Raw genomic sequence first — 23,579 nt, 5'->3', positions numbered from 1 at the left:
ACCAAAATTCTGTGACCTCTAACTAACCCTCGGCACATTTGCTTTGTGTCTTGCAGTGTTGAGCATTAGATATGTAAAGCGCCTAGCATCATACCTCGCACCTAGAACCGCCCAAATAATGGTAGGTGTTATGTAGTAGCTCTCTGAAAATCTAGCCCATTAGGGTAAGGAAAAAATGGGTACGTGCAGCAGTGAGAAGGGGTATTGAAGGAAGGGCGTGGGAATACAGTCGCGAGCGGCAAAGACTACAGCTCCCGCCGGGCCTCACTCAGTCGGCCCCGGCGCAAGCGCGCGTCTTTCCGCCGAGGCCCCGGATGTAGACTGCCCCTACGGCTCGGTGGGCGTGGCCTCACGGTGGCGCTGAGACCTGAGGCTCTCTTACTGGTTGTGCGCCTTCCCGCTTGATTGGTTGTGAAGGAGGGGGCTGGGGCCAAGGCGTGCGGCGCTCTGGCGACAGCCAATCAGAAACGTGGCCGGGCTTTGGCGGGAGGCGGGAAAGCTGCGGCTGTGCAGATTTGGCGCGAGCGAGTCTGGGCTTTCCGGCTGACGGTGTGGGTTTTGTGCAGGATCCTGTCGTGGGCAGTCCCTTTAGTCTTCTGCGGGAGACGTGAGAAGGCGCCGGCACTGAGGTGACGCAGCACTGTGAAGTGGAAAGGAGAAGAGGCCCGGGTCCTGGGGGGCGGCGGATTTGGGTGAGGGGCTAGGGCGAGGACCGCGGGTTCCGTAAGAGGAGGAGAGCTCAGACCGCGGGAGGGTGAGAAGGTCGGGGTAGGGAAGGGAGACGTGCGCCCTCGGAGTGCTCTGGCAGTTGTGCTGAGTGCGGCAGGAGGGAGACGTTCTCCGAACATCTGGGGCTATGCGGGGCCGAGAGTTGGGTAGAGCGGGGATTGAGTGCGGAGTGAGGGCTTGGGGAAGCCTGTAAATGTGGGAGGCTGCTGGGCTAAGCTGGTGTTAACGATGTACCCCGTGCCTGGAGCCAGGGGAGTAGAAGTACTATGGACGCCAATTAAGATCAACTTGTTATTGCACGTCTCGAGTGGTTAAAAATTTGGGCTCTGGAGCCAGAATGCCTGGTCTTATATCCCGCTTTGCTGTGACGTTGGGCCTCTCTGCCTCTTTTTTTATCAGTAAGATAAGGATAATAGTACCTACCTCTAAGGTGGTTGTAAAACTTAAAGGAGTTAATACCTAAAATGTTTATGACAGCCTTTTACGCGTCGTAGGTGGTGTTCGCTATTGTTGCATAGATTCGGATATGAAGCAGAATTAAATGCTAAAATATTGTTACAACATAATCTACTTATGAAATGAATTTCGATCTTCTGTATAAGTTACATGTTATTTGTTTTTTCTTCACTTTTACATATTGACTGGCTGTCCTGTTCTCTTTTTTGTACACAGCTGTGTTGCCATCATGCCTCAAACCCGCTCCCAGTCACAGGCTGCGATCAGTTTTCCAAAAAAGAAACAGCCTCGGACATTGGACAGATCTAAAAACTCCAGTGACACCAAACTAGAACTGACAAAAGTCCAGGCCATACGCCGTTCTCCTCGTGCAAAAATTCTGCCTCTTAGCCCCAGAAAACGTCTGGGTAAGCTAGCCATTATTTGAGTACAACTTTTTGACTGGTAGCTCTCGACCTCTCTTTCTCAATAATAAGATGCCTTTGAAACAGCTTTCTGAGTTCAGTTAAGACCACTCAGTTCCCTTTGGTTATTTTCAGAATGGTTGCTACGTACTTACTGAACTTCAGAGTTAAGCTACTTATTGAGATCACTTTCTGAACTACCTAATAGGTCTTATCTTCAGTTCCTTAGTACTGAACTTGGTTCTGTCAGTGTTTTAAACGACCTTGCAGTTAGTTATATAGTATTTTGAAACTTGCCTCGTTAGTTGTGAAATTAGTAAAAACAGGTGACAATTCTTGTTTTAGAACAGTGGTTGGTAATCCTTTCTTTTTCTTTCCTTTTTTTTAAAAATTATTTTTTGTTTGTTTTTTCCTTTCTTGTTTTAAATCATCTGTTTTTAATGAGGGGTGATTTGGTAGGATCTGGAGACATTTTTAGTTGTCATAACTGAGGGGGTGATACTGACATAGTGAATAAAGGCTGGGAATGCTGCTCAATATTCTGCAGTGCACAGGACAGTCCCCCACAATGAAAAATCACTTGGTCCAAGATATCAATGGTGCCAAGGTTGGGAAACCCTGTTTTAGAGCAATCCTAGAATTTCATCCCATTAAAAATAGTAAGACTCAGTGGTGCCATCTGGTGGCCACTATTTGCTTCTGGATGAGAGGCATTTTATTTTGGTGGTTCTGACCATGATAGAAATTCATCCCCCTTTTTGGGGGGGGCGGTGCAGAGATCTTTCCAAGTCCTTTTACTGTCCACTGCTATGAATGACCACATTTTGATTTTAATGTTTCAGGTGACGACAACCTGTGTAACACTCCCCGTTTACCTCCCTGTTCTCCACCAAAGCAAAGCAAGAAAGAAAATGGTCCCCCTCACTCACGTACATCCAAGGGGCGCAGATTGGTATTTGACAATCAGCTGACAACTGAATCTCCTAGCAAAAGAGAACAAGCCAGAGTTCACCAAAACAAAATACGTTCCTCGGTTCCAAAAGGTCAAGACATCGCAACAAATTCTGAGCAGAGATGTTCACTGGAGAAAGAATCTGCATGTCTGAGACTTCTCAAGCAAGAAGGTTGGTTCTTACATGGCAGCTGTTAGTGCAGCCTCGTAAACAAGGCTGGTGGTTCCAACTGAAACCTGGTGGGTCTTCTCAGTCACCTCTGTTGTGTCTAATTGTCCTTTCATGTCTGGCACAGGCACTTGCTACCAGCAAGCAAAGCAGGTCCTGACTACAGCTGTCCCAGATCAGCTGCCTGCCAGGGAAAAGGAGATGGATGTGATCAGGAATTTCCTGAGGGAGCACATCTGTGGGAAGAAAGCTGGAAGTCTTTATCTTTCTGGTGCTCCTGGAACTGGAAAAACTGCCTGCTTAAGCCGAATTCTGCAAGACCTCAAGGTACATTGAGAGTCTGAATTATGATGCTCTTGCCAAAATGACACTTGGTTATCAAGGGTTAAGAAAAAGTAGGAGTGCTTAGGGGACTGCAGTTTTCCCCAAAATAAGACATTTTTAATTTCACTGTCTAAATCTTTCCAAATGAAAGTGGACCTTATTCTCTTGTATGCTGTTAACTCTTCAAAGACACTTCAGGTTCCATCAAACCTTTATCTGAGGCCAAAATAACTCGCATGTTTGCATTTTTCTAGAAGGAACTGAAAAGCTTTAAAACTATCATGCTGAATTGCATGTCCTTGAGGAGTGCCCAGGCTGTATTCCCAGCCATTGCTCAGGAGATTTGTCAGGAAGAAGTATCCAGGCCAGCTGGGAAGGACATAATGAGGAAACTGGAAAACCATATGACTGCGGAGAAGGGCCCCATGATGTAAGCACTGCTCTGCTGCATGTTGCTCTGTGAAAATCTTCAGGATCCATTGCCCACAAACTCACATTCTTGTCTCTTGAATTTATCAGTTTGCTCATAAAAAGAACATTTCCTGTATTTTCTCTCTGAGGGGTAGTTACATAAGCTTAAAGGGAGAGAAAAAAGAAAAAACAAAAACCTTCTAATTTTAAATTGGGGGAAAATGTTTTTAAACTAATTACTTGAAAAACCTGTATGTTACTTTCTGGTGATGATGGGGGTATCATCATAACAGTGACTGGAGGTGGGACAGATTATGATCTTCAAACTGGTCTTCGCTGTAGGAATGTGACCTAGCATCAGCCCGGATCAAACAGATTGGAGAGTTAAGGTGAACGTGGATACTAATTGTTTCTCTTTTTTTGTAGTGTGTTGGTGTTGGACGAGATGGATCAGCTGGACAGCAGAGGGCAGGATGTATTGTACACACTGTTTGAATGGCCATGGCTAAGCAATTCTCAGTTGGTGCTGATTGGTTAGTGCTCTGTTGTTGATGTTACATGGTGGTTCTAAAGACCTCTTTTTAATCTCTTCAGTTTATTCATCACGTATTTTGTTTTGTTTTGTTTTTTAGCTGTGCCATGCAGCTTGCGGGATCTTAGTTCCCCGACCAGGGATTTAACCTGGGCCCCAGCAGTGAAAATGCTGAGTCCTAACCACTGGACCACCAGGGAATTCCCTTATCAACTATTATTTGATCTTACACTAGCTTTCTGCTTTCTTACCAAAATAAGAAAGTTACTATAAAATAATAGGAACCTTAATCTAAGTCAAATCAAGTTTGTTAACTCTGGATAGAAATGACATAACGCTGCATTTCAGAGACAGTTGATTTGGGGAGTATCTGATCCTGCTTATAATTGAGCAATTCTAAACCTAACTTGAAAAGAGCATTCTTCGATGATTGTACACATCTTATCTAATGGGTATTGAGGGTGGGGGGCGGGGGAAAGTACGAAGCAACAGTTGGAATGCTGGATTATAACTGGAAGTTTTATTCAGTTTTTTGGTGGGTGTTTTTTTAATATTTATTTATTTGGCTGCGCTGGGTCTTAGTTGCAGCGTGCGGGATCTAGTTCCCTGACCAAGGATCGAACCCGGGCCCCCTGCATTGGGAGCGTGGAGTCTTAACCACTGGACCACCAGGGAAGTCCCTTATTCAGCTTTCAGAGGGTTTAGTTTTCCTTTTACGATGATTTGACCAATGATGCTTAGTGTTATTTATCTCCTCCTCAGGTATTGCTAATACCCTGGATCTCACATACAGAATTCTGCCAAGGCTTCAAGCTAGAGAAAAATGTAAGCCACAGCTCTTGAACTTCCCACCTTATACCAAAAATCAGATAGCCACTATCCTGCAGGATCGACTTAATCACGTGAGTGCCAAGCATTGTACCAAGCTGAGTGTTCCTTGTATCACCTGTGAAGATGGTTCAAAAATATTTTGCTTTGATTGCATTACTAAACAGGGAGTTCCTATAGCCCATTCATTTTTATATGAATTTCTACTCTTGGCTCCATTTTAGATGCCTTAGTGTTGGAGTAAAAAGAGTTAGAGGAGTCACCCAAATGCTTCTCTAATGGCCTTTTAAAATAGGACCTATGGGGACTTCCCTGGTGGCGCAGTGGTTAAGAATCCACCTGCCAATGCAGGGAACACGGGTTCGAGCCCTGGTCTGGGAAGATCCCACATGCCGCGGAGCAACTAAGCCCGAGCGCCACAACTACTGAGCCTATGCTCTAGAGCCCGCGAGCCACAACTACTGAGCCCACGTGCTGCAACTACTGAAGCGTGAGTGCCTAGAGCCCGTGCTCCACAACAAGAGAAGCCACCGCACTGAGAAGCCCGCCCACCGCAACGAAGAGTATCCCCCGCTCGCAGAAACTATAGAAAGCCTGCGAGCAGCAATGAAGACCCAACACAGCCCTAAATAAATAAATAAATCTATAAAATAGGACCTATGAAAATACTTTCTCTATTGAAAATGACCAAATAGATTTTAGCTTAGTTTAGTTTTGCTAATTTAAGTTTCAATTGCTTTTTTTTCCCTTTGTGAACCTCTATCACATTCCTGCAAAATGCTTAAATGTATGAAATCCCCATTTACTTCTAAGCAGAAAAGGCATCTTAGACCCTAAAGGTTGGTCAATCAAGTCTGGGACCTAAATTGCAGAGGGGAAGTCTTATAGTTCAAACTGTCATCTTCTATGTCTTGTTCAAAGGCGTCTAAAGATCAGGTCCTGGACAACGCTGCCATTCAGTTCTGTGCCCGCAAAGTCTCTGCTGTTTCGGGAGATGTTCGCAAAGCGCTAGATGTTTGCAGGTGAGTTATGGCACTGTTGGCTACTTTTATTTAAAAAAAAGAAATGCTGTTAATTGTCTCATGCAACTCAAGTGAATGTGGCTTAAGAGGCTCCATTCTGCCACTTTTTACGCTCAGAAAGGAGGACTTGTTTCTCAGTGGGGAGCTCTGCATTTCCACCGTGTTAATGTCTGAAACATTATCAGTCCATTACCTACAGAGGGAGAAACAAATGAGATGTTGCTGGCACTCCCTGTGGTGATTATAGATTGGTTAATTACATTTGTATTAAAAAAGACTCCAGTTTACTTTTCCATTAGTTGGTCTCAAGCAGGTTTATTTATGGACCTGAACCATCTTTGCCTTTAGACTTTTTTTCCCTTCCTTTGCTTTTGTGAGCACCCCTTCCTCCAGTTGGTGGTCCCCCACAGTTGTACTCCAGACCTCTCTCTCCCTTCCCGTCCCCCGGCCCCTCCTGCTGGGGAAAGCCTCTGTGCTGACTGATGAAATTTCTTCCTTCCCAGTAGGGACACTTGGTCCATTAAAATGATACTTGCTGTGTTGGCCCGCTGGTCCAACTTCCCCCTACTGCGATGCAGAAGATCCAGGTCTGGCTTAGGGCTTCCTGTGGGCAAAGTACTTTGGAGAGAGCAGTGGGAGAGTAAGCTCTTCCTATTGCTAGATGGTGTGATCCTGGATTTGAAAGTTTCCCCTAGTCAGCAAACTACTTGGGTCATATGAACAAGAGTCAAGTAGGCCAGTGTGGTTTTAGCCTACACATATCCTGTGTATAGATAACTGAGGACTCTCCTCTTAGGTCTGGTGTGTATGGGTGGTACTGGCTCTCTTAGTCAAGCACCCACACTGTGTGTCCTCTCTCCCATCCATGACGGGCTTTCCCTGTCCAAAATGTTATCATTGGCTCAGTGTACGATGACTTACTCAGCCTCTGAAATAGGAAACCATGTAGTGTTGAAGTTTCTCAGATTCCCTGGTCCATGAATTATTTCAAGGCAATTAAGTCCCCTGGAGCTGAGACATAACCCAGTTTTGTCTGGGGGCTTTAAAATTATAAAACATGTTGCTTTTTGTTAATGTGCCTGTTTTTGAGCTTGGTGGTTTGGTGTGGTGTTTGGTTTGGCTCAGCCTAAATTAATTTTAGAAATATTTTTTTTTTTTACAGGAGAGCTATTGAAATTGTAGAGTCGGATGTCAAAAGCCAGACTATCCTCAAACCACTGTCTGAATGTGAGTAGTTTATCTCCTTTTTGTCTTCCTTTATAATTGGAAGCTTAACTTCTCTGAGGAAAGAGAGAGCTGAAATGAGCAGAGTTAAATCCACACTCACCCATTTGTGTACGGGTGTCGTGTTTTTCATCAGTTTCATCCACTTTATTTCCATCTTGCCTGCCAGTACTATAATCCATGTGTTACTGGAAATGAGTTCTCCAGGGTGTTACATGAATGGTTGGGACAGAGTCAGTTTTCTTTCCAAGCTCTAGGAATGAAAACTAGACAGTAAGGTTGGATCAGCTTCTCTCTGGGTACTTACGTTGAGTGCACTTTAGGTCTCAACATAGGTGAAAGCAAAGCCTGGGAAGTAAGAGAGTCAGACGGGAAAGAATTGAGTTCAACTTGAGATATCGCAAGCCTTTAAAGAAGTCTAGGAGGATGGAGGTACAAAGATAGTATTGCTACAGTAAAATGCAGCCTTTTACAAAAATGACAAAATTAATTTTCCTTTCCCTCAGCCTTGTTCTCTTAGCTATGGCAGATGTAAAATGGCCATGAACTACATATCTTGTGTTTAATATCCACTCTTAATCTTTAGAAACAGGACAGTCTGATTTGATTGTTTCTTCCTTCACTCCTGCACTGGTTGAGTGTTACTAAAATCTTTTCTAGCACCATAGTTCCACAGAAAACTTTTTTTCATCAACTTGTTGAAAGAAAATTAATAAAAATATTTCAGAATTAGCCAAACTTAGTGCTTAGACTGATAGCAGGTAATATTTGCCAATGCATAGACTAGATACTGGTTTCTCTTCAACTTTTCACACTTTCCTTTTTTCCCTTACCACTAACATTTAGGCTTGTCAGTGGACCCTGTGAGCACCGCCCGCACACACACAACTAAAAGGGGTTGTGAATTCCTGTTATAAATTATTAATCTAATTCCTGTCTTTTGACCTCTGTAGGTGTGGTTAGCTTTTAATAGCTCTAGAAAGCTATAGGGAGACTGACTTGAAATAAATATAAGAAGACACTTTCCATAAATAGCACTAACTGGGCTTCTTTGACACAGTGTGGGTACCCCAGTGTTGAAGATACTCAGACACAAGCTGGATAGGTGACCACTTTTTTTTTTTTTTTTTTTTTTTTTTTGCGGTACGCAGGCCTCTCACTGTTGTGGCCTCTCCCGTTGCGGAGCACAGGCTCCGGACGCGCAGGCTCAGCGGCCATGGCTCACGGGCCCAGCTGCTCCGCAGCATGTGGGATCTTCCCGGACCGGGGCATGAACCCACGTCCCCTGCATCAGCAGGCGGACTCTCAACCACTGCGCCACCAGGGAAGCCCGGTGACCACTTTTTGGGATTGTTTTGAAGAGACTCAGCTTTTGGTAGGGAGTGAGACTAGACCTCTAAATTCCTCTCAACTTTAAGATTCTGCTTGTTTGATCGCTGATCTCCAGTTTCTCCATGACAATTAGTCCTCGGTAGCATCCCATTTGTGATCATGAAATAGAAGCAAACTCTTGTGAGACAGCTGACTTGGTCTCAGGAAGTAACTTTAGGCAAAGGTTGTTACAGAGCAAATTGCTCCTCTGTCTTGCGATTCCTGCGTCCAAACAATGAGGCCACAATCCTCCGAAGCTTGTTGGCAGTTTCCCAACCTCCAGACTCTGAGATGGTGCTATCTGCTAAGATATCCAGTGACATTTTCTCAAGTGTTGCTCTCCTGGAGATCAGCTTGGGCAAATGAACCCAACCTCAAAGGTCATTTGGGGAGGCTATCTAGAGGACTCAGGTAGGATTGTCCACGTTTAGCCACTCTTTTTTTTTTTTTTTTTTTTGATGTGGACCATTTTTAAAGTCTTTATTGAATTTGTTACAATATTGCTTCTGTTTTATGTTTTGGGTTTTTGGCCGTGAGGCATGTGGGATCTTAGTTCCCCAACCAGGGATTGAACACGCACCCCCTGTATTGGAAGGTGAAGGCTTAACCACTGGACCACCAGGGGAGTCCCCTAGCCACTCATTTGATTTGAAATATTAGGTTAATTTTTTGAGCCTTTAAAAATGATCAAGGACTTCCCTGGTGGCACAGTGGTTAAGCATCTGCCTGCCAATGCAGGGGACACGGGTTCACGCCCTGGTCCGGGAAGGATCCCACATGCCGCGGAGCAACTAAGCCCATGTGCCACAACTACTGAGCCTGTGCTCTAGAGCCCGCGAGCCACAACTATGGAAACCCGTGTGCCTAGAGCCCGTGCTCTGCAACAAGAGAAGCCACCATAATGAGAGACGCCCGCACCACAATGAAGAGTAGCCCCCGCTCACCGCAACGAGGAAAATCCTGCACGCAGCAACAAAGACCCAATGCAGCCAAAAATAAATAAATGAATTAAAAAAAAAAAAGACCAGGCCCAGCCATCTTTGTTTCAAGGTTCTATCCTTCTTTGCCTTTGAGATATTAGGAACCTTCCAAGGCTGAGTACATTGGTTCTCTCTCTGGTCCTTATTCTTTCATGAGGTGGATTTCGTCGCTCTGACATTAAATTGCACTCTACAGGATAAAATAGCTCACCGTTCTGCCCAGAAAAAGGATAACTCTACTTTCCAAGTCATGTCACACTTTGGCATCTTTCTAAGGATCACATTTTGTCTCATCCTTTGGCTTCCAGTTACAGAATTGGAACTTCTGCTTTGCTCTTGAATTTCCTTCTGCTAAAACTTAATATCATCTGTCTCAATACCCACAATATTTAAAAAATCTAATTAAGCTTGATTTATTTACTTTATAGGTAAATCACCCTCTGAGTCACTGGTTCCCAAGCGGGTTGGTGTTGCTCACATATCACAAGTCATTTCAGAAGTTGATGGAAACAGAATGACTTTGAGCCAAGAAGGAGCACAAGATTCCTTCCCTCTTCAGCAGAAGATCTTGGTCTGCTCTTTGCTGCTCTTGACCAGGCAGTTGAAAATCAAAGAGGTCACTCTGGGGAAGGTTAGTTGGGAATCTCAGCAGATGGAGCTGGGGTGGAGATGAGAATCTGCTTTGCAGAGCAGATATTTTCCAAAAGGCCTATCACGCTCCAGCTGATGTGAATTAAAAATGGATTTTAACAGTAAGAATAAGTACTGGTATCATGTAAAAGGCAGCTGACTTTATTTCCCTTGGGTTGTGGTTGAGACTTTACCATTAATCTTCTCCGCTTTATTTCTGCCTCTCCCTATGAAATATATAAAGCCCCTTTCTTGCATTACAGTATAGATAGGTTTTTGGCAGTATCTCCAAAATGCCTTCTCAAGGATTTCATTGAAAAGGGAGAGAATTAGGGTATTCAGATAACTATTTTGCAAACCCAGATTCACATTCTTTTAAAAGATTACAGGGTTACAAGAGATATGACTTTTAAGCAACATTTGTTCTCCCTTGTTTCCTCTCAGTTATATGAAGCCTATAGTAACGTCTGTCGCAAACAGCAGGTGGCAGCTGTGGACCAGTCAGAGTGTTTGTCACTTTCAGGGCTCTTGGAGGCCAGAGGCATTTTCCGATTGAAGAAAAACAAGGAAATGCGCTTCGCAAAGGTACAACGAACTGCTACTTTGTGACATTGCTTTTAACTGTCCTGCTTTGGCGAGCTTATCTTTTGCTAAAGTAAAGGTGTAAAAATGACCACAATTAGATAAACAATTTTTTTGTTAGGTAGGGTTTAAGGTGTGTGAAGATAGGGCTGTAGTATGAATGAGATTTTTTTTTTTTTCGGGCTATTGCAAAAGCAGTGTTTAACTTGTTGCCTCTTGTGAGAAAAGTTTAACACGGTAGAATTTTGTGTAATAAAAACTGCTTTTGTGAGTTCTCCACCATGAAAAGTCCTTTTCTGTCCTTTGCAGGTGTCTCTGAAGATTGAAGAGAAGGAAATAGAGCATGCTCTGAAAGACAAAGCTTTAGTTGGAAATATCTTAGCTACTGGATTGCCTTAAATTCTTTTCTTTTATACTAATACTCCGCCTAAATGTATCTGGCTGGCATTTGGAGAGGGATGGAATCTTCACTTTATTACTTTATACACTTAGGTCTGAAAGCAAACACGACCTTTTTTACTTAAAACTGATAAAATTTAAGCTATAAATTTTGTGAATATTAGCACAGAATTATATATCTTTGGGTCTTATTATGTTTATGCATTAAAAACTACCAAGTAGACCCTTTTTAATTACATTCACTGCCTCTACCTCTAGTGTGCCTCTAACCAACATGCTTGCAAGTATACAGACTTAGGCTGTGGGAAGTTTATATATTTATCTCTGTTTCCTCAAACATTGGTGTATTTTAAAGAATTTTTGGACTAGAGGAAGAAGAATGAAAAGGGGGATGATGCAGGAAAATAAGTCCACGTGGAGATCTGGAGGACACTTTGATCAAAGAATGTCCTTCTGTTTGGAGTATACTGTGTTCATGTTGCAGATACTTCCACGTTGTGACATTTTAAAGACTCACTGAGTGTCTTGGGCACTCCCAAGCTTGTGGAGGTGGTAAGGAGAATGTGACTACAGATTGTGAATATATTTATTTTCAAGTTGCATTCTTTGTCTTCTTAAGCAATCACATTTCAGGAGAGCTCAAACTTTCAGAAGGCAATGTGAAAATTGTGAAAATCCTCCCCAAACTGTCCCACTGTCCTAGCTGCCCTCAGATGAAGCCACTTGTTTCAAGATGCCTTCGTTTGGGGCTGGATTTTCAATGACACCTCATTTTCCCAGTCTCCCAGATAAATGTATCCATATGGTTACTCAAGTCTCCCCTTTTATGTGGGTTTGGTTTCCAGTGGCATTAAATGGCAATTTGTGACGGGGACACCAGAGGGCACCATTATAACACTGACTGCCTTGAAAGTGCAGGCATAGGGCTGGGGTAGTTTTGAGAGAAGGGGAAAAGAGAAACTTAAGTTTGCTTCATTTGGGAGGTTGCTGTACTTTTATAACTCGAGCAAATGCTTGGAATGCAAACCATGTGCGCTATGAATGGCCTGAGAGCCAGTGACCAAGTCTGCTGCTCCCTGAGCTCTCCTGCCTCCTCCCGCCCTCCCGACATGGCTTGGGTTTGAGAACTTGATACGTGTACAAATGATCTGTTGGCCGCTGTTTCGTTCATGCTGCCCACTGTATCCTTGCAATGTGATCTGGGCTACGGCAGGTGGTATGGGATAGAAGGGCACACAGAGAGAGCCCTCTGAAATGAACACTACCCACCGGTGTGTGTAGCAGCGCATAGTCTATGGACAGGAGTCTGACTGTCTCACCGTCACACTCCTTTACCAGAGCGTTCATTCCCTCTGAGAGCAATTTGGGAGGGGAGGACACAGTTCTATACCTAGAAGCTTGGAAAGTGTCTGGGGCTATAAGGGTTAACCAGCATAATTGCAGAGATTGTCCGAAGGCTGATGGAAAGCAGAGACTGAATGGGATTGAGAACAGATGCGAGGCTTGATTTAAATTACATTTTATTGGATGCTGCAGCCTTAAGAGACGTGACTGCTTTACAGTTTGTTTCCACACTGTGGGCAGCTGCTGTCTGTTCTGTGTCCACAGTAGGATCCTGCCCAAAAAGGAGCAGCCTCCCCACCTCGTTGTGTTGGAGGCTTGGCGCCTTCCTCTTAACTGCAGGGCTGGAGTCAGGAACATGGCTTGCCTCGCAGTGGGGCTGCTATGCATCCTCCATGGCTCTGAGCCAAGATCGCGTTTGCAGATTCAAAGGGGCCAAATTCCTTTCCCCCCCTACCTCCTTTCTCTTCCTTTCCCCTGGTATTTGGAAATCAGGTTTTCTGTGTACTGGTGTGTTAGTTTCCTTTCCTTCGGTTCTCCCCACACTGTCAATTTCTAGGTCATTGATGCTCTTAAGACTTCAGCAGTTGGAACAGGGTTGGTTCTGTCAGTGATGCGTGAAGCTGACTTAGAGTCCCTGCTTGGCTTCCGCTGCCCTTGTGGGAGCAACACCTGATGCATGTTTGTCAGCGAGGTCTTCAGTGTGATTCAGACAGCTGGAGCAGACTGAGAGGGGGAAGAAAGTTCTTTTCTCACTGAAGCTGACAGCTCTGGGAAGGTGGTGGGATTTTTAAGGGGCTGGGCTGAGCCTGTGGTTACTTGTTTTTTGCCAGGAGCATAGGCTGTTTCGCAGGGAGTAGTGGCAGAGATGCTGACCTACATTCTTCCTCTTGAAGGTGGTGGGCTGTGTGTCTGTATCCTGGTTTATTTATTTTTCTTCACAGTAGCAGATGAAGCTTCCATAGAGTGTTGGTGGGTATTGCCATGGAACGCACACAGACACAATAAAATTGGCGTGAGTTTCAACCCCAGAGCTGCAACTGACATTTCTGGCTCAGTGAAGACCTGCCTGTGGCTGGATGACGGGCAAGAGAGTGTGAGGTCCAAGCCATCCAGAGATCCAGAAAGTCGGCAGAGCTCTCTGTCTCTTCCCCTTCATTGCTCCCTGCCTTTATTCAGTGTCCTTTTAAGATGCAGCAGTAAGAACTGGGAAGGAGGAAAGAGATACGACTTGGGGCTTTTAAAAAATATCTGTGGAGAGGTTACCTTGACTACGGAGGGGGACCAAAAGAGAGCCGAGATGGAGGTTTTACTTATGTTTGTATCTGTCCCCAGCACTTTGTACAGTGCCTGAGACCTGGGAGGTATTCCATAAACTTTTCTTTTTTAATTAATTAATTTATTTATTTATTTTTGGCTGTGTTGGGTCTTCGTTTCTGTGCGAGGGCTTTCTCTACTTGCGGCAAGTGGGGGCCACTCTTCATCGCAGTGCGCGGGCCTCTCACTATCGCGGCCTCTCTTATTGCGGAGCACAGGCTCCAGATGCACAGGCTCAGTAGTTGTGCCTCATGGGCCTAGCCGCTCCGCGGCACGTGGGATCTTCCCAGACCAGGGCTTGAACCCTGTCCCCTGCATTGGCAGGCGGATTCTCAACCACTGCGCCACCAGGGAAGCCCTCCCTAAACTTGAGTGAACAGATACGTGACCGAGTGAGGTGCTGCCTCTCCCTCCGTCTTAGAGACAGTTCTAATCTGGAGGCAGACATTGCTCGTGCTTTTGCACCTAGGTGGAGCAGGCCGTTGTGAAAGAGGGGTGCTCCGTCCTACAACATGTGTCAGCACAGCATTTATCGGCCTCACAGATGCGTTCCAGTGGTTCCCTCTGATGTGGTATTTTGCTTGAGGCAACTTCCGCGTTGCTCCCAGGAAGCCTTGGCTTTGGGGAGAGAGTCCACCTACAGGCTTGGAAGAGGGGGTGCCTGTCTGGATGTTCCCTAATGTCCCTAGAGATGGGCCAGAAGCTGTGCTTCTAGTTGGCAAGGGATCGGGGAGGAACCCACCTCTGATGTCCCACTTTTTTTTTTTTTTTTTTTTTTTTTTTTTGCGGCACGCGGGCCTCTCACTGTTGTGGCCTCTCCCGTTGCGGAGCACAGGCTCCGGACGCACAGGCTCAGCGGCCATGGCTCACGGGCCCAGCCGCTCCGCGGCATGTGGGATCTTCCCGGACCGGGGCACGAACCTGCGTCCCCTGCATCGGCAGGCGGACTCTTCAACCACTGCGCCACCAGGGAAGCCCTCTGATGTCCCACTTTTTAACTTCTGGGGAAAGATGGGATCTCCGGTTCCTCTCGAAAAGATCAGGTGCCCTCGAAGACGTTTCTGTCTTAAGCTATGAACAGCAGCAGGTCTCCATCTCCCAGAAGAGGTGGTTCTGTAGAGGAAGAAGCCTTGCCCTCTGGCCTCCGCTTGATTTCAACCCCAGCCCAAGGCGCTGGCAGGAGAAGCTAATTGGGTGCAAGGGGCCTGGGTGAAGGCTGTCTGAAGACTGGCGAAAGGAGAGAGCCAGCTCTTTTTTAAAAGAAGCTCTAATTGAGTTCTGAATCAGCCTGACTCCCTTTGATCCCTCCTCTGTTTCCCACACTGCCTGAAAGAGCTAGATCAGCACTTTATAACAAGGGTGCGTCTGCTCCCCACACCCACCCACCCACCCACCCCCGCGCTCTCTGCTGCCGCCATCCACTGCTTGTCTCCTTCAGTTAAGATAATGAAGATGCTGAGAGATAAAATGTGTATTTAATAAGGGTGGGGGGAGGGAGGCGGGAAGGGGCAGCCGGGGCCTTCCCTAGTTTGGGGCCCCGCCAAGACTCAAGCTAAAGGCAGTCGAAGCCAGAGTAGGACTTGGCCCCAGGGTGTAGGGGTTTCCGGGCCCCGATCCCGCTGACTTCACTGCCTGCTGCTTGCCCTAAATTCCCCCACCTCCACCCTCTCAGCCCCATACTCCTTTCTTTCCTCCCTGCTCGCTCCCACTGGCAAAAAGGGAGTCTTGCTTCAACCTTATTTTCAGCTGCTAGCTTGGCCTTTGGTGCGGTGCCCCCCACCCCAGAGTCAGCTGCAAGGTCGGGCTAGGGCAGCCCCTCCAGCCTGGGCCTGTTGAAGCTGTGGGTTCACAGTACGGGGTGGGGGGGGCGTTGAAAAAAGCTGGAGTTAATGAAGACCAGCTTGAGCCTGGGTTCTGCCCACAGTTAGCTGCAGGCCAGCCTTTGGTGGCGGTTGGAGGGATGGAGGTGTGTGACCTCCATCCCCGGGCACAAGGATATCCTGTGGCCGCTGAGGCTTGCGCTGCTCTGTGAGCGTGGCTTTATCCTCCGGTTGTAAGGGAGTGGTCTGATTCCCTCTTCCTTTACACCTCCCCTCCCCAGATGACACTCAGCCCTTACTAAGCTTTATAACTGTAGTGGTGGCCCAGCTGAGATTTGAATATCTCCAGGCTCTTCTGTAAACACTCATTAACTGCCTGGGAAGAACCGAGAGCCCTGTTTAACAGCTGGGAGAGAACTGAGGCAGATGAGGGTGAAAGGCTTGACCTGAGCTCACCCCATGGACTCCACCCCGGGGCCCTCCAAACTTCCCGTCCAGCTCCTTTCCCCAGTTCCTGCCAGACAGATGAAGCGGTGGGGGCAGTGCTGCTGCGCTCTCCCCTTCTAGGAAGAGGCCATGCCCTCTCCCTTCCCTGACTCTGTCCCTGACTTCCCCTGGCCCTTCACCCCGTGACGTTTTCCCTGCCCTGCTGCTGGAGATATGTGCAACCCTCCTTGCAAAATCTTCTCCACCCAGCCCTCTGCAGCCTTCCCACCCACCTTTCCCTGGCCCACCTGGCCCACCAACCCTGAGTTCTCCCTCTGGAGAAGCTGGGCTATCCTAAACGGGGTCTGTAACCTTGAAGTTGATCTAATGGTGCCTAAGAGGGCCTCTGCCGCCCTATGTTTATCCTAAGGCGTACCTGGGAAAATATTCTTTCTTTTGCGTATTCATTCTAGTAAAGTCTCAGGATCCTATTAAGGGCTGGGTAGGGGCCCCAGTTGACCCCTAGGTTCTGCATCCCCTTTGTTCACTGACAACTGCCATGTCTGCTAATGGATGTAACCCAAAGTCCCCCAGCCCCACCTGCTTATACTCTCACCTGGCTCTGTGTATCTGCACACACTCCCAGATCTCAGGATATAAAACTGCCAGTTTCCAACTGCTATCCAAGTCATACAGCTCTTTTAATTGCTGGAAATCAGGACTTTTTTCCCACTTGGCGTGGCCTTCTAGGCAGTTAGGAATAGTGGGGGAGAGATGGGGAGACTGTGCTCTGTCTAGGAGGCGGAGGGTAGAAGTGAGCTCCCGTCCAAAATGAACTCCCCCTTCCCCAAATTCTCAATAGCCAAGCTACTTGCGAGTGATTAGGAAAGCGATCTGAACCCCAGCTTCAGTCCCAAAGCCCAAATTCATCGGGTCAGGGCAGGCAGAAGAAATGTCTTCTCCTGTCCCATAATATCCTCAGCTAAAATCAGCCATGTGCTGTGTATTTGACACTGGGGACTCTTGCTGTCCCAGCCCATGACTCAGACCTCGTCTTTCTACAGTGAGTTCTTTCTGCCCCATCAATTCAGCTCTGCATCCGCTGACCCAGTCAGGGACGGTGGGAGAGGGTGGGGAGAGCCTCCTGGTTGGAGGGTGGGCTTTAGGACCCAACGGGAACCCGTGCCTCTTGCAGCAGCCTAACCCAGAAGCAGGGGGGAATCCTGAATCGAGCTGAGAGGGCTTCCCCAGTTCTCCTGGGAACCCCATCGCCCCCCGCCGGCACGCACCTGAGCAGGTAGGACCACGCACACCCCTTCCCAATTCTCCCTGGGCCGCCTTCCGCCTGGCCTCTCCGCTTCTGATCTGGTCTTTTCCCTCTCGGCAGTTCAGGCTTTCCCCATGCCTCCTCCCCCACTGCTCGCTGTAGTCCAGGGAGGTGGGAGCCTGGGAGCAGAAGGGTGTCTGGAAGCTTAGAGCCCCTGCGCCCTCCGGCGCCCCTGCTGCACGCCCCTCGAGGCATTCCCGTTCTCTAGCTAAGAATGGCAAGTGGGGGGAAGGTCCGCCCAGGCCCCAGCCCCTGCACCCTCCTTTGCAGTATTGCCTAATCCCCCTTCCCCCACCTCACCTCGAGGGGAGAATTGGCAGAGCTGGGGTAACAGAGAGCCAGACAGGGAGCCGGATGGGGACCCGAGACTCCCTGGGAGATTTCTCTCTTGCTTCCTCTCTGCCCCCCCAGCCCTAAGAGCTCAGGACTTTGCCCCCCACTCCCTACTCACCTTGGAGAACCAGTGCCCCCTTCCAGGCTCATTGCACATTTGAGTGGCCAAAGGCTTTGCTGGAGGGTAGTGGAGGTTGTGAACAATTCTGTGTGTGTGTGTGTGTGTGTGTGTGTGTGACCTTTTTCTCTGGGGAAAGTTCTTTCAGGTTAAAGAGCTGTCTTTCCCATCTCTGCCAACACCTCAACACCTATGAAAAGCGCCCACCCCCGCACCGTGTGTGTGTGTGTGTGTGTGCGTGTGAGTGTGTACCATATGGTTGTAAGATCTATAATCTTAGGATGGAGGTGACTGGGTGCCTTGAGACATCCCAGAGTGTGGCCCAGGCCAGAACAGACTCAGCCCAGATGGCTGGGGAAGGGGGTGTGGACCAGATCAGGGAGGCCGCCCAGCCATGCCAGCTCCCTGGGCTCCTTGGCTTTCAGAGCTCAGGCTCCTGGTGTTACCCCAAAGCTTCTGCCCTCCTGCAGGCTCTCTGGGAGAGGGTTGGATGATACCTACTGTTTACAGTGACTTGTTTGTCCCTCTCATTGGGGGCTGACAGGCATTGTTCTCTAGGGCATCTAGGGCATCTCATTCTGGCTTGGTGGGTTTGCAGGAGGGGTGTATGGCTTGTCGGGGTAACTGTGTTTGTAAGTGTGGGTGTTGCCTCTGGGCGTAGCAGACTGGGGTGGGGAGCAATGGAAGAGATGGGTCACATTTTGAGGGAACCCCTCTAGCTCTCTGTGTGGTAGGTGAGTGGCACATCCCTATCTGGTAACTCTGTCTGGGTGTGGGGTGTGTTCTGTATCCCTCCATGACTCCCCAGATCCCTGAAGGGTTGGTTTTAGAGGAAAACTTGGATAATGGCGTGACTTCATTCTGCTCTTGACCCAGGAAGGAAAGTAAATTCTGAGTGTGAGCCGTGGACTGAGAATCAGGCCTGAAGGTGAGACTCAGCTCGCTCTTTTAACTACGTGCATTTATACAGCTCTCTAAGCCTCTGGTTTCTTCACTTATAAAAATGGCTATAGTAACAAGACCCGCTTGCCTAATAGAGATACGGCCATAAAGACCTCATAAAGCAATACCCTACAGCCCAGTGCAAATGGTAGTAATGGCGTGGGGTGGGGGCGGGGGGGGTTTCTAGGATGGGATTCTCTTTCTAATCTAGGTCATCTCTCCACCTTCAGTTCCCTTCCCCCATCCTTGCCCATCTGGGGGATGGAGGAAGCAGACAGGGTTTTTGCCCCAGGGGCTGCAGAATTCCCCTAATGTAGGTTGTAGCTGGCCACCAGCTCTCTTCCTCTGGGGTTCCACACCTTCTCCCCTGAGCCCCGTCTCCACCTTCCTCCTGTCATTCCTGCTCAGCGTCCTTGTCCCTGTCTCTCCCCTGCCCAGTGGCCTCCTTGTCCGGCTCACTGGGCAGGAGCCCTAATCGGATTCGACAGCTGAGATATGTGTGGCGGCTGAGAGCAGGCAGGAGGGAAGCCAGTGGGAGGATGGTATGAGGGCTGCCCCTGGCACTGCCCAGGCCTCCTAGGCACCACCTTGGGCCTGCTGACTCCTGGCTTGGCTTGGCCCCAGGGAAGGGGTGCCAGGGGAAGCTCAGGAACGAACAGGCTGGGGTCTGGAGATAAGGGAACTGGAGAACACACCTAGGACCCCAGGACCTCTTTGATATTTAGTGCCCTTAACCTTAGCATTTTGGACTCTGACCGGGAGGAGAGGAGAGTAGGTGAGAGACCGGCTGGCCTGGCCCCCTCCCCATCCCCAGGGCTCTGCTTTCTTCTCTCTTCTTGTTCAGAAATGTGTTCGCTTGCCCCAGCCAGCCCCTCTGGCCAGTTCTTCCTTAAGGGCCACATCTGGGAGCTGCTGGGGCACCATGTGTCTGCCTCACTCTGGGCTGTTTCCTCCACTCCAAGGTATTTCTCTCATTCGCTCTCTGGGCCGGGCGCCAGGACTCCTGGGTTTCCCGCCTGCCTCATGGTGCAGGGCTGCTCTGCAGGCCTCCAGAGAATCGCTAAGCTGGTTTCCTTCCTCCTGCGTGGGGAGGGCCTTCTCCCAGGGCTGGGAGGCGTCAGAAATCCCAGGTGGGTTAGGGGTGGGGGCACTGTAGCCCCTGGTGCCCCAGCACCCCGGCCCCTCCCTCCTAACCTCTGACTCAGCTTCAGGGCAGCATCTGCCCAGCCCGGCAGGCATGGCCTCTTCTTGCCTCCAGGCTTCCATCTTTACGTGTGGGAGCCAAGATCTAGCCTCTTGAGCTTTTTTCCCATGGTATCTGGGGGGGCTACCGAAACCCCTCTGTCTGCGCCCACACGTTTGGGGGAGCAGGGGATTAGCGTAATTGAGGCTGGGGCACTATTTTGTCTTCCTTCCAGCTGGGCCAGGATGAAGAAAACCAGCACAAACTTCCCCACACCAATTCCCTCTGCCCTCAAAAGACCAGTCAGTGGAGCCAGGCCCTGCCCTCTCGGTGCCCACAATGTGGTTGGCACTGATTCTTCAGAAATTGGGAAGGTTTCCCTCTAGACCGCTGGCCTCCTCTCTCCTCCTCCCGTGGGGTAAGGACAGCTCTCTGATTGTAAGCACTTCTGGGCAGGCCTCCCCCTAGAGAAGGGGTGTGGGATGCCCCCGAGATGGCCAAGTTGGCACTAGCCCCAGGCTGGAGGGCTGGACCTGATTTGGGGCTGGGAGTCTGTGGGGGAGAGCAGGACACGGGCCTCCCTGCCCCCCTCATTTCCTGCTCTTTGGGCAGCTGTGGGCGAGAAAGGCTGCAGGGACTATTTTTAGTTGGTCTGTCCCCTGGCAGGAGGGACGTGCAGAAAAGCACGGGGCAGGCAGAGGGGCTGGCCAAGGTGAGGGTAAGCAGGCGGGTGGGGGAGTGAGGCAGAGCCGGAGGGGCAGCACGCAGGGCAAGGAGGCGAGGCGGGCAGGGGTGGGACCTTGAGAGGGGGAGAGGGTCCTGACCTGGTAGATGGGCTGGACTGGGCTCTCTCTGTCCAAATAGACTCAGCACCAGAAGGGGCTTTAGAGGCGCCTGGACCATCCCTCCCTCCCCCTTACAGAGGGTGAGGCTGAGGGCATGTGACTTGCCCTAGGACCTTCAACGAGTCGTTGGCTGCACTGGAACCCCAGCCCAGGCCCCTTGCACTGTTTGTTTTTCTCTTGTCATGGTCTCTCCCCCGACCTGGTTGTGCTCCCTCCCCTCCTGCACCAAGGGCTGGGTTCCTGGTTTGTTTCCCTCTCTGCTTGTTTACACAGGGTCTCCCGTAAACCCCAGCTGGGTGTGTTTATAAGTCTCCACCATGTGGAGAGAGTCTGTGTCCAGGCTGGAAGGAGGTCAGGGCTGGGGTTTGTTTAGGTGGCCTGTGGCCACTGATGTGAATCAAGGTGCTGGGCAGGTTCCAAAAGTCTCACAGGCTGGCGAGCCGGGAGCTTGGAGACCCCTTTGAGAAGGGGCATCTCGGTCTAACTCCATTTTAGAGACTCAGAGAGGGCTGGGGGTTGTGCCTACAGTCCCAGGATGAGTTAGGGATAGACCAAGGGCTAGGATGCAGCTTTCCAGACTCTCTAGAGCCTTTTGTGAGCACCCATCCTGCCGTGCCTAGGTCAAGGTGGTTGTTTGCCAATCCCCCTCAACAAAGGAAGGGGGTAGGTGCGGGGAGATTGCTGTTGGCTTCTGATCGCACTCAGAAGTGAGCCCTTCTGAGGCCTAGAGGCAGAGGCAGCTGGTTGGAGGTGCAGGGGAAGAAAGTTCAGTGCAGAAACGTGGTTCCTCAGAATTCAGCTTCATCCCCAGGGCCACCATGTTGCACAGCTGCAGGGGGCGCCATTCCACAGACCAGGGTATGAAAATGGCACCCTCTCTCTCGAGTTGTTCAGAGCCCTGCCTGTGTAGCCAGTGATGGTGCTTCTGTCCACCACTTCTTTCTTTTTTCTTTTTTTTTTTTTTTGCGGCACGTGGGCTTCTCACTGTTGTGGCCTCTCCTGCTGCGGAGCACAGGCTCCGGACGCGCAGGCTCAGCGGTCGTGGCTCACGGGCCCAGCCGCTCCGCGGCATGCGGGATCTTCCCGGACCGGGGCACGAACCTGTGTCCCCTGCATCGGCAGGCGGGATTCTCAACCACTGCGCCACCAGGGAAGCCCCACCTTTTTTCTTTGAATCAGCTTCAGATGCTGCTGGAAGGAGGTGTCCCAGACAGGCTTGAATCCAACTCCCCACCCTCCCTCCTGCCGCTCGATGGCTCCTAGTCCCCTGCCATGGTCTCAGTGGGTCACAGATTGGGCACAGGGGCCCCTCCCCCCTCTCCGCTTAGTTTCTATGTCTCTGGGGGGCTTACTTATCATCCACGCCCCCATCAGGCCGGCTGCAGTATATGAGAAATCAATAGTGCAAATGGATTGAGGTTGTCCAGCCGGTTGGCTCCTCTTGGGCCCCATCAACTCTCCCAGGACTTGGGGAGTTACTGAGTCCACTTCTGGCTCAACATACGCAGAGATACACACACCTAGTGGTTGTAGCCTGGGCACTGAGCACGGGAATTATTCTTTCTGTCCATCGCTGTCTTCTCTCTCATTCTCTCTCTCTCCCTCTCTCTCAGATACTGGGCTGGTCTTAGCATGACAAATACCCTTGAACATTTATTGTTTTCTAGCTTGGGTGGAGTCCACTGCCAGCCAGAGGTGGGAGGGGAGCAGGTGGGTGAGGCAGGCTGTGCCCAGGGAGGAGGACGAGCTGGGGAAGGGATTGGGTGGCAGCCCACCCCATCAGCCTCTGGTAACTCGATCCCCGCACCCCACCCTCCCGATTCCCCTCCTGCTGAACAACTTCAGCAGCTGCTGGCAGAAGTGTGTATGAGTGCATGTGTGTATTTGGGGGGGGGCAGATGGTGGTGAGAGGGGCTGTGGCGGCAGGAGGTGTTGCCAAGACATGTTAAAGGAGACTCACAGCCTGGGTACAACTTGGGTGGCAGGCGGAGGCGGGGCTGGGAGAGTGGGTGGTGAGTAATGGGCAAGGGGCAGGCTTCAGGGGAGACGCAGGGCAGCCCAGGGGGTCTCACAAAGCTTGTCTGCACTGGAGCAGGGCCTGGCGTGGTGGGGGTGAGCAGTGGGGAGGGGGCGGGGGCGGGTAAGGCCATGGCTGGCCCCAGGAAGCCTGTAATACACATAACCATGGAGGACACAGCCTGCCCCTGTCCCCAGTCCCTGGGCTGTGCCTGCTGGGTATCACAGTCTCGGTGACTAAGTCACTTCTGTCCTGGGGCTGGCAAGGTGCCAGGCTCAGCTCTTCTCGGTAGGTGAGTCACTGCCCTGGCATCTCCCCCGGATGCAGCTGAGTCACTGGCCATGCCTGCTGGGCAGGTGGGCATCGTGCTCGCGGGTGGGGTTGGGGGCTATGTGTGTAGCTCCCAGCATCTTCTCTGATCTCTCTCTGGCATGTCCTGGCCCCACCCACAACTCTGCAGAGCCAGGCAAGGCTGGTGTTTCTTCCATATGCTCTGCTGAGAGGGTAAAGGAAGACAGAGCAGGATACTGGAAATACATGGAAATGTATTTCGTTCAGAGTAAATGGGAGGGCGTGTGAGGAAGGGATTGTGGGTTTGAATCTTAGGTCTGCCACTGACAAGCTGTATGACCTTGAGCAAGGCAATCCCCTGGTGGAGCCTCAATTTCCTCATCTGTACAATGGAAGCAGGAGCCCTGCCCTAGATGACCCTCCAGGACCGTGAGAATCAGATGTGGGGAGCCATGAGGGGGCTTTGGGGATGAGCTGGGTGGCTGGAGAGGGGGAGAGGAGTCTGTTGGGGTCGGTTCGGGTTCCAGCAGACACCTCCACCCCACCTGCATCCAGATGGTCAAAGTTTCCCATCCTCTGTTCCGATGACCAATGATGCTATTCTCC

At 49.8% G+C, this 23,579-nt stretch overlaps 2 protein-coding genes across 3 annotated transcripts in view; both read left to right on the top strand.

Annotated features, from left to right (window-relative positions):
- Positions 1-521: 521 nt before the first annotated feature.
- Positions 522-11,844, top strand: CDC6 (cell division cycle 6). 2 transcript variants are annotated; one of them, XM_081220169.1, is made up of 12 exons: positions 522-629; positions 1,402-1,592; positions 2,432-2,713; positions 2,838-3,037; positions 3,289-3,464; positions 3,872-3,978; positions 4,740-4,879; positions 5,727-5,827; positions 6,990-7,054; positions 9,831-10,033; positions 10,477-10,617; positions 10,924-11,844. In XM_081220169.1, the coding sequence occupies exons 2-12, from the start codon at positions 1,415-1,417 to the stop codon at positions 11,011-11,013; spliced, it is 1,683 nt and encodes a 560-aa protein (XP_081076295.1). In that variant the 5' UTR covers positions 522-629; positions 1,402-1,414; the 3' UTR covers positions 11,014-11,844. The 2 variants fall into 2 exon arrangements, with proteins under 2 accessions (XP_081076295.1, XP_081076294.1); XM_081220168.1 differs by having other exon boundaries at positions 539-692; positions 10,924-11,843.
- A 5,259-nt stretch (positions 11,845-17,103) lies between these two features.
- Positions 17,104-23,579, top strand: part of RARA (retinoic acid receptor alpha) — a 45,183-nt gene continuing 38,707 nt past the window's right edge. Inside the window, exon 1 of the mRNA XM_081220172.1 lies at positions 17,104-17,214. The gene's annotated coding sequence lies outside the window, so the exon portion shown is untranslated. The remainder of the gene's footprint in view (positions 17,215-23,579) is intronic.

This window comes from Mesoplodon bidens (assembly GCF_964165515.1).
Source record: "Mesoplodon bidens genome assembly, chromosome: 19".
In the NCBI taxonomy this organism is placed as follows: domain Eukaryota; kingdom Metazoa; phylum Chordata; class Mammalia; order Artiodactyla; family Ziphiidae; genus Mesoplodon; species Mesoplodon bidens.
Note: the sequence above shows the minus strand (reverse complement) of the source record. Positions and strands in the feature narration are given on the sequence as shown.